Source organism: Carlito syrichta, unplaced genomic scaffold (assembly GCF_000164805.1).
Source record: "Carlito syrichta isolate Samal-C Ts95f unplaced genomic scaffold, Tarsius_syrichta-2.0.1 Scaffold135954, whole genome shotgun sequence".
NCBI lineage: Eukaryota > Metazoa > Chordata > Mammalia > Primates > Tarsiidae > Carlito > Carlito syrichta.
The window spans coordinates 28,502-44,343 of NW_007080050.1; the positions used below are offsets into that span (position 1 = coordinate 28,502).

At 57.9% G+C, this 15,842-nt stretch overlaps 1 protein-coding gene across 1 annotated transcript in view; it reads left to right on the top strand.

Moving 5' to 3' along the window:
* Positions 1 to 398: 398 nt before the first annotated feature.
* The window catches only part of NRXN2 (neurexin 2), a 75,481-nt gene continuing 60,037 nt past the window's right edge, over positions 399 to 15,842 (top strand). The window contains exons 1-4 of the mRNA XM_021708382.1: positions 399 to 414; positions 5,243 to 5,272; positions 7,516 to 7,584; positions 12,087 to 12,388. Of these exons, the coding sequence (XP_021564057.1) occupies positions 408 to 414; positions 5,243 to 5,272; positions 7,516 to 7,584; positions 12,087 to 12,388 (408 nt within the window). The 5' untranslated portion in view covers positions 399 to 407. The remainder of the gene's footprint in view (positions 415 to 5,242; positions 5,273 to 7,515; positions 7,585 to 12,086; positions 12,389 to 15,842) is intronic.

The window sequence follows — 15,842 nt, forward strand, 5'->3', positions numbered from 1 at the left end:
GTCTCTGAGACGCCATGGCATACAGGGGAGGAGCCTGTGGGGGGGTGTCGGGAAGGCTGACTGTCACTCCTGGCCCTGCCTCCAATTCTTCGTGTGACCTTGAGTGGTCACTTCCTGCCCTGGGCCTCAGTTTCCTGGAATATTGCAGAGGATTGGGTGTGATGCATAGTAGTTGACTCTGGGTTCCAACTCAGGGAGCAGCTGTCTCTGCCCCATCCCCACTGGAGCTGTTCCTTGAGATTTGGGCCTTCCCGGCTGGGTGACTGGTGATCGGGCTGGTGGGCTCGGGGGTTTTGGACTCCCCACTCCCTGTGGATGACACCTGGGTAACCTTGCTAACAGCCCTCCTTTTTCTCTCTCTCTGCCTCCCCCTTCTCTGAACCTCGCCGACTGTAGAGGAGCACCCCATGGAAGGTGAGTGAAGCCTCTCGGTCACTGGGGTGGCAGATCTTTCTCCGGGGGGGTCCTGTGTGAGGGGGTGTCACTGGTCATCTGAGAACTCCCTTCATGCCATGTTTGGGGCCCCTCCAGGGAAGGATGTCTGGGTCCTCCCTTGGCTACCTCGGCCCCTGTTGCCCGTTCCCTCTCGACTGATTTGGTGGGGAGCTGCCGGGCGGGGCAATCCCTCCAGTACCCATTTTGCTCTGCTCGGTGGATGGGCCTTTCTTCTTCCTTGCAGGAGAGGGAGCGGGCCTCAGGGAAGGGGTGGGTGGTGGAGGGGGAGGGATGGGACGGACAGGAGTCTGAGGTACCCAGAAGTGAGTGGGCAGACTCTGCTTTGCCAGCCCAGCTTAGGGAGTTTAGGAAGGCGATGCTGATAGCGGCTGGGGGGGCTGGGGGGGGGGGGCATTGGGGGGGGCTGCCGTCCTAGAAGCCTGTGCTTGGGGAGAGGCTGCCCTGGGTCTGGCACCTCAGTTGCAAGGCTTTGGGGACTGGAGTGTGGTGGAGAGCAGAGTTGGGGCCGGTCCCTGGGGATGCAGGGTAGGGTAGCTTCTCACCCTGCTATGACTGACGCTAGCCACAAGCCCCTAGCCCCTGCCCCACGGGCTGCTTGTAGGGCTCCTTTCAGCCCAACTGGACGGCAAGGGTGGGCGCGTGCGTCTCTTTGGGGTCTCTTGGTCCATTCTTTCCCCATCTTTTCTTCCCCATGCCTTTTCTGTTTCCAACTTTATCTTCTTTTTCTCCAGGGCTCTGTCCCGGGGCCTCTTCCTGGCCCTGGCCCTTCCCCCGGCTCTCTCTGGGTTCCTGTCATTCTGAGCCTTTCCCTTTTGCTTTGGTTTTCCCTCTGCTTCTCTTCCTTCTCTGGGATGGTCTGAGAGTAGGGAGAGGGAAGACTGCACTGGGTGATCCAGGCTTGAAGGCTGGGCCGGAGATGAACAGGCACGGCCACCACGGAGAAGGCAGGCGGGCAGGTGTGGGTGTGAGGCGGCATCCCAGTCTCTTCTCCCAGGGAGGTGGAGTGGGAGGACGAGCCAGGGCCTGGGCCCTGCCAGGGAGGGACCAGGAGAGTGCCACTGACACAGGGGTCCTGGGAGAGAAAGGTGACAAGGGGCTCTTGGCCCGAGTGTGGGCCTGGAGCCCGTTTCTCCTTGAGGTGCCAACAGTTTGGCTTGCCTGGCTTTCTGGATGTCTCTTCTCCTTGGGGTCCTCAGGTCCCCTGGGCCCAGCAGGCAGGCACCTGTGTGTGTCTGTCTGTCATATGCTCTGCTGGTCTCTGTGTCTCTGCATACGTCTGTGGACATGCAGTGGGTATGCCGCACGGTTCTGTGTCAGAGTGCAGGTGTGCTGTGCCCTTCCATTATTGCATCTTCTGTGGTGTGGCCCACATCTCTGTGTGTTTCTGGAGGAGCGTCAGCATCTTTGTGTGTCTGCATCTCTGTTTGCATCTCCGTGTGTCAGTGTTTACCTCTGTGTGTGTGTCAGAGGGAGAGAGTCTGCGTGTCTGGATGGACGCAGCCTTCTGAGGGTTGGAGATAAGATTTAGTGCTGATGTGACTTTTACTTGCTCTTGATGTCATGTCTCCTCCGGAACAAAGGGAGAGATAGAGGGAGAAAGAGAGAGAGGGAAAAAGGGTAGAGGAGAGAGGCTTGGGGGGAGGAGGGAGGGAGGAGAGAGGGAGGAGAGAGATGGAGGAAGGAGCGGGGCAAGCGAAGGGGTGGGAGGAGGAGAACTCAGGCTCAAGCTGCAGGCAGGGGCAGAGAGGAGAGGAAGCCGGACAGCTTGGCCCAGAGAAGAAGGGCAGGAGGGCCCCGTGTGGGTGAAAGGGGTCTAGGGAGAGCAGGGGAGAGGAAAGCAGATGACGGAGGCCAGAAGGGAAGTTGAGCTTTGGGGACCAGCAGGAAGGAAGCTTGTGGATGCCACTCGCCATTTCTTTGGTGGGCAGGGTGGCTTGCTGGTTTGGAAGTGGCACCCTGTGTGCCTGCATGTCAGTGGCTATGCGGGGATGTGTATCTGAGGGTGTGTGTATGTGTATACACCCAGGAATGGGACGCAACTGTGTGTCTCTCTGTGACATGTCTGTGTGCCTGCTTGTGTGTCTCAACTTGTCCCCTATGACTGTCTTTCTTCTTTCGATGGGGGTCCTCTCTGGGGAGGTGGGAATCAGGAGGTGGGGAGGTGGGTTTGGCAGATGGTTTTTCCATGGGAGTGGGCCGGGCCTCCTCTGTGGCACTTTGCTCTGGACCCTGCAGTCCCTCCCCTTCAGATGTCTCAGGAGTCCTCTGTACCTTCCCATTCTGGACACCGTGCCCAAGGCCTCGCTCGCTGCAGGAACCCAGGCCTCGCTGAGCACCTCCTTTTCCCTTCCAGCCCCTTGTAGCAGGGAGAGCGACCCAGAAGCAGCCACATAAAGTGCCCTAGGGAAGGGACCCTTGGCAGTGCCATCCATCACTGCCAGGCTTTTCTCCAGCAGTGGGAGGAGGGCCATTACCACAGGTGGATGTGGGAGGAGGATCCCCAGAGGGCAGGGGGCCAGGAGGAGGGAGCAGAGGCAGACTTCAGGGAGAGAAGCCTCCGGCCAGCTGGGGCTGAGCCTGGGTAGGCAGGAAGGGAACCGGCCTCCTCTTCACCAAGATGGCTGGTGCTGTCACGCCTGAGGGAGCTGAGCAGCTGGTTGCCGTGGTGACAGAGGGAGACTGCCGAATGCTAATGAGGCTGCGAGGAGCTGGGCAGTGGAGGAGTCTGGGAGGGGGAGATGTGGCATACCCCCAGCCGCAGCCGGGTCTGTGGGGTACAGAGGGTGGGTTCTCAGGGCACCTGGCTCCCGGGCTGGCAGCAGGGCAGAGGCCTAGATTCTCAAGGGTGGGAGCCTGAGGGCAAGGTTGCTTCTGACGGGGAGAGCTGGGTGAGGCTTTAGGAGTCTAGATCTGGGTCCTGGGTTTAGGGGGTTGGAAGAAGATGCTGGTAGTTCTTGGGGAAAGAGTCGGTGGTAGGGTAGAGGGACTTTCAGAGCAAGGAATGAGGAGACTTGTTCCAAATGCCCTGCCTGTGTCATGGGTAAAAATCTGTGTCCTCCTATGAGCTGTTCTGTCCTGAGGCTTCGCTCATCAACTGTGGCTCCTCTCCCAACTGGTCTCAGACCCGGGGGGGCAGGGGGAACCAATGCCACCCCTGAGAGATGGGGAGGAGGGGGACAGTGTGACCCATCTGGTCACCTCTTCCACGGGGTCCAGGCCTGTGACCCCTGGCCATGCCCTTCCTGGCCGCCTCGCTGCCTTTCCGCCTGGAACCCTGGCATTCTGGCCCTCAGCATTGTCTTGGAGAACTGGTAGCTCTTCAGCCTGGCTCCTTCCGTCCTGGCCCTGGCTTTCTATCCCCAGGGCCCACATCTCATTGCCATAGTAGCTGGGCTGGTTTCCAAGGGTGACAGTGGTACTACAGGGCTGTTCCCTTCCCCACTCTCTTGGCCAGGCACCACGGGGGGTGGGTATGGGTTGGATGGGGCTGAGGCCTGGGGTGGGCTGGCTGGTCGTCTCAGGGAGCCCTGGGATCTCAGCACACTGTGGGCCTGGTGCTGCCACCTGTGTGGGAGAGCGTTTTCCTTGGCTGGTGTCCTTTTGGGAGTGAGGTACTGATCCAGTGGGCCAGATTCTCTCCCACGAAGGCCACCGAGAGGTGCCTGGGGTTAGGGCTGGCAAGGCTCTCTCAAGGGGCCAAGGCAGTACTGGATGGAGATCCCAGCCGATCTTGCCCTCAGTCCATTTTCCGTTTTCAGAATTCAGCCTTTAGGTCATCTCAGAGAGATTCAGACAGGAGAAAGGGGGTGTCCGTGGAGTAATTTATGCATGAGGTGCTTTGACCTCTTGGAAAGCTGGGCCTCTTCCCATGGCTTCACTGCCCCTTGGGACCTCACTGTTGGAGAGCTCTGGCCCCAGTGTCCCAGTGCTTCCCGAGATTCCACCTTCTCCTACCTGCTTCCTTTCTAACTTTGTCCTCCTGAACGTGTTTCAGAACCAAGGTATGCAGGGTTCTCCCATCCACGCAGAGGTTATTGGGAGGGGGTAGCTGGGAGGGTTAGAACCCGCCAGATGTCTTTCCAAACCCCACTTTAGTGGGGGATTCTTTTAGGCCCAGGCTCCTCATACCCCCCAATCTTTTCCCTTTCTCTGCCAGGGTCATAGGGGTAACTGGGATGGGGGCATGGGGGGTCAGAGGCCCCCTTGCCCACTCAGTCTCACGCTAACAGGACACTCTCTCTCTCTCCAGGTGGCTTTGATTTTTGTGTCGTGTTTTATTTTCTCTTCCATCTGAATCGTTTTTCTCGTTGACCGTTTTTTTTTCTCTCCGCCTCCCGGAAGAAAAAAAAAAAAGAAAAAAAGAAAAAGGAAAAAGCAACCCTCCCAGCCTCATGCTTCTCCTCCTTTTCCTTTTTTTTTTCCGGCAAGAAGAAAAAAAAGAAACCAAAATCTCCTCTCCCCCTGCAGCGACTCCCCACCCCCTCCTTCCTCTGGTTCTGCCTTTCCCTCTCTCCCCCTCTCTGAGGACCCACTCTCTCTCTCTCTCCCCTGTTGTGCCCTCTGCCCTCTGTTTCGGCATCGGGCCCCTCTCCTCAGCTCCTGGGCTGGGGCTCTCCCCGATGTCTGTCACAAGTTAAAAAGGGTTTTTAAATTGTGGCAGCAAAAGCTTTTTTCTCCCTTCTCTCTGGCTGATTTTGATGACTCGTGTTTTCTTTGTTTCTTTCCCCTTTTCTTTCTTTTTTTCTTCTTTTTTTCTTTCTTTCTTTCTCTCCTTCCCCTTTCCAAGGTCCGGCTCACCTGACGTTAAACAGCGAAGGTATGGTTTGAAGTTTTGGTTTGGTTTGGATTGGATTGGATTGCCCCCAGCCTACGCCTGGATTTTCTGTTCTTCTCCCTGTCCCTCCCGTGTCCCCTTCTCCTCCTCCACCTGTCCTGCCACCTTCCTTCCTTTCCTGCCCCCTTCCTCTGCCATTTCTGAATTTGATTTGGGGGTTGCCGCGGTGGGGGCGGGGGCTTGTCCTTGTCTATGCACTCCCCTCCCTCGCCCGCCCTGATGCACTCCATCTGCCCGCATCTCACCTTGGTTTCTGACATCAAGAGATGTTTGAACTCCTGCCGTTGTCTCCAGTCAACCTTTTTTCGTTTTCCTGGTAGTGTATCTTGCTTTTTTTCTTTCTCATGGTGGTGTTTGATTTCCTTCCACTCATTCTGATCATTCTATCTTTTCTAAGAACCCAAGTAACAAGAGAAAAGCATGGGCTGGAGAAAGAGGGTCTTAGGCAGCCTCACCCTCTCCCCCACTTGCTGTGGGATGCTTCCATCCGTGACGGGGGTGAAGAGGCAACATGGGAGTGGGGGTATAGTGTCCCTCCCTTCCCACAGAATCCCTTGTACACTTTCTCCCTTGTGTCTTTGACACGCCTCTTAACCCTCTTTGACAGATGACAACATTGAGGACCAGAGAGACGAAGGACTTGCTAGTGATTACACAGCCTTCATGGTGGTATAATTGAGACTGGTCATTTAATTTTAGCCTCCTTTGACCAAGTCTATACCATCTTTGAGAGCCCTGGTGTTATGCAGACCCAGAGACAGAATCCAGGAGTCCTGACATGGCCTCCTCCACCCCGCCCCTGCCACCTGCCACTGATTCTCTCTGAGCTCAGTTTCCAGACCCTTTGGCACTGCTGCACCTGCCTGGTTCAACCCTCTATGGGGGTCATCTTACAGAGGGACAGGATGGGGTCCTGCAGGAGAAGCACATAGCACTAGAACAGGACTGTGAGGAGCGATTCATCTAGAGCTGCAGTTTGGCATGGATTTAGGTCTGGAGAGGGAGGGGCCTGAGATTCTTGCAGGTATGAGGAATTACGGCAAGAAATGTGAGGAAAGAGGAAGCCCTGAGTCAGGAGTCAGGAGCAGAAGCCCTGGTTGATTCAGTCACATCTTCCTTGCCTCTCAGTGCCCAGGTCTGGGGGCCCTGACTGTGGCTCCCCTTTGTCATAGATGAAGTCCCTCCCAAGGGATCCCAGAAAGCCTCCTGGAAAGTCCCACAGCTTAGGTGTTATTCTGGTTTTAGTTCTGGAGATTTGGGATTGGGGATGGAGTAAGAGCCCAACCCCAACCCCAATAGGGGCTTTCCTCTCCATCCCGAGTTGCCTCATCCTGAAGCCATCCCTTGCATCAGGTGACAGGGATGGGTGCTTGGGAGCCAGGTGCCAAGTGCACAGTCCGCTGGCGCCGGTGTGGAAAGTTCAAGCTGGCCTAGAACCCAGACGTGGGAAAATGTACCCCCTGGGGCCTTTGGAGCAGAGGCCTGGGTGCTGATGAGTGGGGTGGTGGTGGTGAGAAGTGACTCTTAAGAAAGGGCTTCCTGCAGCCGGGGGGCTCCATCTCATCACACAACCCTTCTGTGGGGCCAGGGAGGGACGGAGCACAAGCAGGAGCCACGGGAAGCTCCTGGGAAGGCTCAGGGTCCAACTGGCAAGTAAGTGGACGGAGGCACCCTTCAGAGCACTCCAGTGGGCGAAGCGGGTGCAGATGCGAGGAGCAGAAGAGCGGCTGGGTGTGCGAACCAGGGTGCCCGTGCCAGGCTTTGAGGGAGCTGAGGCGTGAGCACTCTGACCCAGCAGGAAAGAAGTGAGTGGAGCTGCAGAGTGTGGCTGGAGGGGATGAGCCTCGTGGCCGAGGTGGCCAGGAGAACGAGCGAGAAAGGGCCCCAGGTGCTGAGGGCTGGCCTGGCTGCCTGCTGTGGGAAAGAGGGGTCCCTGCCTAGCAGCAAGGCCTCTGCTCCTCTGCCCGGTCTCCCCACCCTGGTCAAGGGCGGAAGTTGGTGGTTGTGAGTCTAGTGGGACCTGTGGGACTGGGGGCCATTGGCTTGTCTCCCGGCTCCTTCCCTAGAGGTCCTGAAGGCCAGGAAGCCCCTGGAGAAGCCGCTCCTCACCTATACCTTTCCAAGCAGCACCTCCGCCCTGGAGAGGGCCCTTCGTCACCTCAAGGCTGGGGAGGGACTGGCCGGTCGCCCCTGTGCCTGACTCCCCAATTCTGCTTCTCCAGTAGGGTCCTTACTGTTCTCCGAGGGGGGGGCCGGGAGAGGAGGAGCCGGCGATGTGCACCAGCTGACAAAAGGTCAGTGACCCCATGGTCCCCAGAGAGCCCAGCCCCCACCCCACTGCAGGCCAACTGCACTTCCTGGGGGGAGGTTGTGTCAGCACAGGCGCGTCCCTCTGTGTCCCTCAGAGGCCTACGGGAACCAGTGGGCCCACACCCCCAGCACCGTTCTGTGGGCCCCATTAGCTGCCCTGGTGTGAAGGGCCATGAACCCCCATTCCTTCCCCAACGCCCGGTTGTCCTGATGGCCTGTTTCTGGAACACAGGTGTTTGGAGCACAGGAAGGGGATGAGGGGGCTGAAGGCCTTCTCAGAGGAGGCCTTTGAACGGGGCTGGAAAGGAGGCAGCTGTTCTGTCACTCGCTGGGGTACTCAGGAATGCGGGACCAAGCAACCCTCTCTAGCCACATTCAGCCTCACTGGGGACCTTGTGGGCTACAGACTCCTCAACTGAGGGGTACTAGAAAGTATCTGTTTCTCTGCTAGAGCAGTCGGGCAGTAGGGCAACCCTCCATTTAACCATCAAATTCTGGAAACCTGCTAGGCGCCCAGCCCAGGGGGATTCCGGTTGCGAGATGTGGCGTCTATAATCCGCAGGTATCATGCACATCTTCTGAATGAGCTTTCACGGCCCCTCAGGGTGGGGATCATTGCCCTTGCTTTACAGATGGGGAAACTGACACCGGCCACCTCAGAACCTGTGAGGCCTGTCTCAGGGCTCTAGTTCCTTTTCTGTATTGAGGCTGCCTCTCTCAAGAGACTCTTCTCTAAGTATAGAGGCCAGTTTAGTGACTCCTAAAGGAACTCCAGTGGGTGCCAAGCACTGTGGCGTGGTGGCCCATTTCCATTCTTCAGTCTGTGCTCTTCTGTCTGCCTGGATTTCCGCCGTCCCTGCCCCCTCTGCCAGCAGCTTGGTAGCTCCTTGGCTGATTCTCAGAAAGCAGCCAGGCCATCAGCCCCAGGAAGCCTCCCTGAGCGCCCCAGGCTCACCTGGACACCTCTGGTGTTCCCTCAGTCCACACCTCCATCAGGAGTCTCATCACACTGCGTCATAGCTGTCCCTTTCCCTTTTGTCTCCCCCACTGGTCCGAGTTCCCTGAGGACAGGGATCGGGTGTTTTCATCTGTGTGTCCTGGTGCTTTACCCAGCTCTTGACACATCGTAGGCTTGTGCTCAGCAAATTTATTTTATGTGAGCCCATGGTCTCTTTTCCCGAGGGGCTCATCGATGTTCTAACATATAACTACAATAAAGCGTGGGCCGCGCAAAGTGTATGAAAAGTACAGATCTTGTTCAGAAGAGTTGATTTATTCACTGAGGTGGGGAGAGGGAGGGGGGAGGGAAGGAGTCAGCGCACACACAGAAAGTTACATACCAGTACAAGAGGCCTTTGCTTGTGGGACGGTTTGCAGTGGAGGGAGCCGACCTGACCCTTCTCCTTCCGAGAGGTCCACTTTCCGGGGGAGGAAGCTGGGCCCTTGAGCCTGACTCCATGACCAGCGAAGGTCACAGAGCTGAAGGTGGAGCCAGCACTAGCACCCAGGCCTTCTTTCTCACGTCGCACTTCCTCTCCGGGAGCAGTACAAGATGTTACTAGGCAGTAGGTGCCAAGTGGGCAGGGCAGGGCTGGGGGATGGGGCTGGAGACCGTCCCAGAGGAGGCCTGCGAGCCGGGCTCAGGAATGCAGGACCACAGCCACTGGTCTCTAGCCATCTCCAGCCTCACTGGGGACCCTTGTGGGCCACACACTTCCCGGCGGTGGGTGGGGGGGTAGACTCCCATCGGCTATTGCCCCCTTCCTGGGCCAGGGCTGTCAGGAGCGCCAGTTGTTTGAGTGCTGCTGGGAGTTGTAGTTCCCGGCTCCTCCAACACAGCAAGGTGGGGGCGAGCGCCCCCTGCTGCTCTGGGGCTTGCGCATCCCAGCTCTGGTTGGCGCTCCAGGAGCACCCTCGGCCACCCCACGCCCTCGCCCTGTGGAGTCTCGGCCCCCTCCTCCATCAGGTTTTCGCTCCCCTCCCCAGCCTCGGGTTTTCCTTTCCACACGTGCACGCCCCTTTTCTGCCCCTCTCCTCCGAGGTGCTCAGGTTCCCTCTGGCTGTTCCGCGCCCCTTTGCATCTCTGGGCCTTCCCAGGCCTCTGGTGGCAAAGGGAACACAGCCTTTGGAGGCTCAGACGCCAGGGGGGCGGCTCTCCCTCCTCTCCTAAGAGACCCAAGAGAGCTGAGGAATCGAGGAATGGCCTCATTTCTCCACTTGGCCTTGCAGCCGCGGTCCAGCCCTGGACCCGCCTCTCTCCTTTTTCCGGCCTCCTTTGTTCTGTCAACCACTTTTTCACGTGGCTGCCTTATTCTTCCCCTTTCTTCTGTTGGACTCTCTCCTTAATGATATGTTCTTTGACTGCAGTGAAGGTGAGGGAGTGGGAGGGGCGGCTTCTGGGAGGAATGAGCATGTGTGGCAAACCCAAGGTCACGTACATTTCCTCTTCTGGTCCTTGAGCCCCCTGGCTCTGCCAGTGCCTGGGCAGCAGGCCTGGTTGCTATGGGAACGGCAAGGCCCCAGAAAGCCTTGGCTTCCGTTCCCTAGAGGTCTCTGTCCCCTTTCCTTGCTGGCCTTCTTCCCATCTCCTTTACCTGTCCCCTCAGGGCTTGCTCCCTTTCTCCGTCCAGATAGCTGCATTCACCCCCTCTTGCTCCCTCGCCGCCCTGAGCTGTTTCCATTTCTCTTCCGCCCCACAACGAACCACCTTTCTCCCTCTCTGCCCTGCCTCCACGTCACCACTGTCCCCACCATCCCTTCTGGTCTCTGCTGGGGTTCTCTCCTTTGCTTTCTGGTCCCCCCACCAGTACCCTAAATAGACAGAGGGAGGGATTCAGACTGTCCTGATGTTGCCCAGGCCCCCACCAGCCTTGCTGCCCTGTGGCCTCAGGAAACCAGGCCTTGCCAGCTGCAGCAAGTGCTGTGCCAGGCTCTGGGGCAGCAGCTGGTGCCTTGGCATCCGGAGGCAGTGAGGACAGAGTCTGTGGGCAGCCTGCCCGGAGAGAGAGAAGCAGGCTGTGTGTGGAGGGAAGAAGATCTGCAGAATCTGCACCCAGAGACCCCCCCCACCTCGACATGGAGCGCTGCTGCTGAGGCCCATCCCTCAGGGGGAGGCAGGTGCCTCCTGGGGGCCCTGAGTGAACCCTGGCATTGCCCTGCTCTTGCATGGGGCTTGGGAGCATCCACTGAGAACTCCTGTTCTTGGACAACTCAGTGTCTTCATAGAGACTCTCGGGACACAGTCTTGCAGGCCCACATCTGCCCTGTGAGGTGGGCAGGACCAGCTGTGTGTCACTGGCCAGGAGAAGTGAGCCGTGAGCCGCAGGCAGACCCCAGATCCTCTGGCTTCTCCTGACTCTAGGGCTGGTTCTCTTCGCTCTGCTTGTGCCCCGGCTTGTGAAACTGTGGGGCTGACACCCCAACTTCCCGGTACCTGGTCATTGTCCTCCTACTTGTCGCCAACTTACAGGATGACAACAATCCCTAAGGCTCTCCCAGTAGCTGTGGCTTCGGCTTAAAAAGTGCCATCGAAGGGCCCTGTGCTGGGTGCCTATGTGCACACGTGCACGTGCAGACATGCACGTACACGAGAGCCAGGCCTGCCCTGCACTCTCACCCCCTCACCTGCTGAGCACACAGGTTGCATCCTGGCACTCTGGGGCCCCTCTGAGGTCTCTACTTAGGGCCTGCGGTGCTGTCCTTCTTAGACTGACATAGGGAGCTACAGGTGGGGGTGATAGATGGCACGGTGGGTGCCCATTTGAGCTCTGCCCAGTGGCCTGCTTCTACTTGGTGCATACCTGTCACCTGCATTGCCTTTCCACACGTCTCCCCCACCCTTCCCCCATCCTACTGCATCCCATTCTCTTCATCTGCTCCCTGTTGCACAAGTGGCCTGCGGTCCCATCCCATAGGGTGAAGCAGAAACTGTCCCCAGGCAGTGTCACCTGAGGAGGGGCCGGAGGGAGAGGTGGGCTTCACCCAGGAGACCCTTGGTGTCTTCCCATAGGGGAGGAACTCCCAGGGAGAAGTCAGGTAGAGCCTCTTGTGTCCCTCTCGTTAAGGGTAGTGGCCAGTGGGAAGGTGGGTGGGTAGGGGACAGCGGGCACCCTGGCTCTGTGGCAGCGTCATTGTCAGCTGTCAGTGTAGGGCCACTTAGCAGCCTCCTGGTTTGGAAATGGACACGGAGGAAGTTAACTTCTGACAGCACAGACAGGCAGGGTCTGGAGAGGAGAGTTGACAGGCCCCTGTCAGAAGGTGCAGGGCCAAGCCCCCTCTGTCCTGCTCTATCACCCACCTGGTGTGCCTCCTGTGGGAGCCTATCAGCCCTCCTTCTGAAGGAGGGGAAGAGGTCTGAAGCTAGGACTTGGGACGCCAGGGCTCCTGTGCCCAGGACTGGCACCTGGGTCACTGGAGGGGCGCGGGAGGCGCTGGCTCACCCCACTCCACTCAGCCTTCTCCCATTTCCCCGCGCCGTGGCGTCCAGGCAAGGAGGAGTTCGTGGCGACCTTCAAAGGCAATGAGTTCTTCTGCTACGACCTGTCCCACAACCCCATCCAGAGCAGCACCGACGAGATCACGCTGGCCTTCCGCACCCTGCAGCGCAACGGGCTGATGCTGCACACGGGCAAGTCGGCAGACTATGTCAACCTGTCCCTCAAGTCCGGGGCCGTCTGGCTGGTCATCAACCTAGGCTCAGGAGCCTTCGAGGCCCTTGTGGAACCCGTCAACGGCAAGTTCAACGACAACGCCTGGCACGACGTCCGGGTCACCCGAAACCTGCGCCAGGTAGGGGGAGCAAGGAGGCAGCCAGGGGTTAGCCGAACCTGAGGCAGAATGGGGGTGGAAAGAGGGGGCTGCAGGGGTGTGGGGTGGGGAGATCAGGGCCGGGCAGGGAGGCGTGGTTCTGGAGAAGAACAGGGCATGCTTGGGCTGTGAGGGTCCCGGCATGTAGCCACAGCGGCGTGGCAGGCTCCAGAGACCAGGGAGCTGAACTAGGAGGAGGTTCCAGAGCTGCCCAGGCAGAAGGCTGAGGAGGAGGGAAGGGCTAGGCTCAGACTGGTGTGAGCAGCTGGGGTCACCAGGGTTGAGGCCAAGAAATCAGGTGATCTGGCAGGAGGGCGATTTAGGAGGCTGGAGGAGCGAGTCCGAGCCTGACTGGGTGGGCCTGGGGGGTGGGGAGGGACTCCTATGGGACTGGCAGGCTCAGGCCTGCTGGAACAGGTGTGGGTATCCCGACACGAGCGACGAGGTACGCAGACGGACCCGAGCTGTGTGGGCCAGGATGTGCTCTGCCCTCAGCCAGGGCTTTTCTAGGCCAGAAGCAAGGGTGGAGTCAGAGTGAGGAGAAAGCACAGCAGGCAGGCGAGGGAGGCTAGGACCAGAGAGGGGGCTGAGCCCGCCTTTTGTAGACAGGACACGCCCTTTTCTTTCCTCCCTTTCCTTCAAAGGAGCCAGGTACTCCCAGCTTCCACGGCTTGTCACCTGTCTCCCTGGCTCCCGGGCTAGCCCACAAAGGTGCTCAGAGGAGACCTCCCTGGGTCAGCCCCTGCAGACAGGACAGGACTCTTCTCCTCGGTGTTCCTTCAGCTCCTTTTCCCAGATACCTTCACTGGACAGGTCCCCTTCCGAATGATCCTCTTCACCTCTCTCAAGGCCCAGGGGTGCTACTGCAGGTGAGGCCGTTTCTCTGGCCAGGCCTAGCTCGACAGGGGCCCCTGCAGCTTGTTCCTAGCCCTGAGAAGTTTTCCTCCTCAAGCAGGGTCCAAGCAGGACAGACCGCGTTGGATCCCTTGGCGACCTCTGTCCCCACCTCCTGACTCCTCTTCCTGACACTCACCAGGGATCCCAGGTGCTTGAGCATTTGCTGGTTGTTCTTTCTCTCAAGTCCACAATTCCACAGCCAGCTCTCTCTCTAGGTCTAAGTGCAACTGGGACCACCAAACAGCCCTGCCCTCAGAGGCTCCCCCTACTGCTTTGTGTCCATTCTCTTACTCGTCTTCTCTGGACTTCCTGGTTCTAGTGGCCTGGTGCTGACCTTCCTTGTCTCTCCTCTTCGTCATCATCTTTGTCCTCGTCCTCCCCCCTTCCTTCGCTGAAAGCCTTCTCAGGGGGGCTTGGATCCTGGCCATCCTCCCACTCTTCTTACCTGTTCTTATTTGACACTGTTGACAATGATCTAATGGGGATTCCTCCTCGTTAATGCTGTTCCCCTTGCCAGGAGAACGCCGTGACTAATCTCGCTGCTTCCCAGGCCTGCCGCTACCTGTTGCAGACGGGCTTCCACGGATGCGCCTATTCTTAGCGCATGCCCCCTCTCCCCGCCACCCCATGTTCTGAAGAGTGACATGCTTGGTGGAGTCACTCCTCCCTGATGCATCATCCCTCTTTATGTCATGGCATTCCTGTACCTGGCTAAAGGGCTGTCCCTTGTTGTCACCTCTGTCAGAACACATCTGAGTGTGTCATGCACATTTGTCATACTTTCAGGTGCCACCCGCATTGATTGGGGGGGTGGTTGAGGAGTTGCTTTTGGTGCCTTTTGCTCGCCTGCTCCCTGTAGGACCAGTGCTGTCACCTGCCACTACCTTTGGCAAGTCACTGCAAGCTCAGAGTCCCCATCCATGTGTCATTTGACGAACAAAGACATGGTCTCTGCCCTCCCAGGACTTCAGCTCTTTTTTTTTTTAGAGTTGGAGTCTCACTCTGTCGCCCAGACCAGAGTGCAGTGGCCGCTCCCAGCCACCGCAGCCTCGACCTGCTGGGCTCTGGTGATCCTTCTACCTCAGCCTTCCAAGTAGCCGGAATTACAGGCATGCGCTACCACGCCTGGCTGATTTTTTAATTTATTGTAGAGATGAGGTCTCGCTGCCCAGGCGGGTCTCGAACCTGCGGGCTCAGGCAATCCACTCACCTCAGCCTCCCAAGGCACGGGATGACAGGCTGAGCCACCGAGCCCGGCTAGGACTTCAGCTCTTGAGACAGGATGAGTGTTACAATTGAGCGGAGCAAGACCATGCCAGCGCCAAGTGAACAGCAGAAACTCTAAACACCCTAGGACTCAGAGACGCCCATGAGGAGGGAGAGGTCTGTGGCTAGGGGAGGTAAGAAAGCCACATGGAGGTGACACATGGTCTCTGCAGTGCTGGGTGTAGACAGTGAGTGACCCACAGTTGCCTCTTCCTGGGGCTTGCAGGGCCACAGGTCCAAGCTGGTAACTGATGGAAACTGCTTCCCCTGGATTGTTCTACCTGGTAGCTCAGAGCAGAGGCAGGTCATGTTGACCCCCAAGCAGATCCTCAGGGCTGCAGAGGGTGTCTACTTAAAGACTTGGATTGGGAACCCTCTTTATAAATGGCTTCTGGGGGGGTTTCTTTGATTCCAGTTAATGCCCATAAATAGGAAGTGCAGGAGCTGCAAATGGGAAGCCCTCTTTTGGTCATCATGGCCATGGGAGAAGGTCAGCCTCAGGACCATGCTCTGGCTTCACTATCCTCGCTCAAGGTCTAGCTTATGGCCAAGTCCATCCTTGCCAGGCCCTTTGCATACCTGCTTTTCAGAGCTTCAAAGAGTAATTTGTTGGATCCTGTGTTCCTAGAGCACTGTTTCTCAACCACTCAGTGGCATTGTATCCCCCACCCCCAGGAGACACTTGGCAATATCTGGAGACATTTTGGGTTGTCATAACTCAGGGTGTGCTACTGGCATCTCATGGTTAGAGATCATTCTACAGTCTCAGCACAGCCCTTACAGCAAAGAATCATCTGACTGCAAATGTCAGAAGTGCCGACATGGAGAAGCCCTGCTCAACCAAGTTTCCACAGTGCCCAGTTGATGTCCTAGGAGTGGGATGATGCTGGGTGGGGTGGCTTGAACCAATGTCCTGTCTCCCCAGGATTTTTGTGTGTGGTTTTTTTTTGAGTTGGCATCTTACTCTTGTCGCCCAGGCTGGAGTGCAGTGGCACGCTCACAGCCACTGCAGCCTCCACCTGCTGTACTTAGACGATCCTTCTACCTCAGCCTTCCAAGTAACTGGAACTACAGATGCACGCCACCACGTCCGGCTAGTTTTTGTGATTTATTGTAGAGATGTGGTCTCGCCAAGTTGCCCGGGCTGGTCTCGAACCCGCGGGCTCAGGCAATCCTCTCGCCTCTGCCTCCCAAAGTGCTGGGATTACAGGGTGAGTCACTGCACCCAGCCTCTCCCCAGGTTTTATGGGCCTGGAGCTAATATAAGAAATGG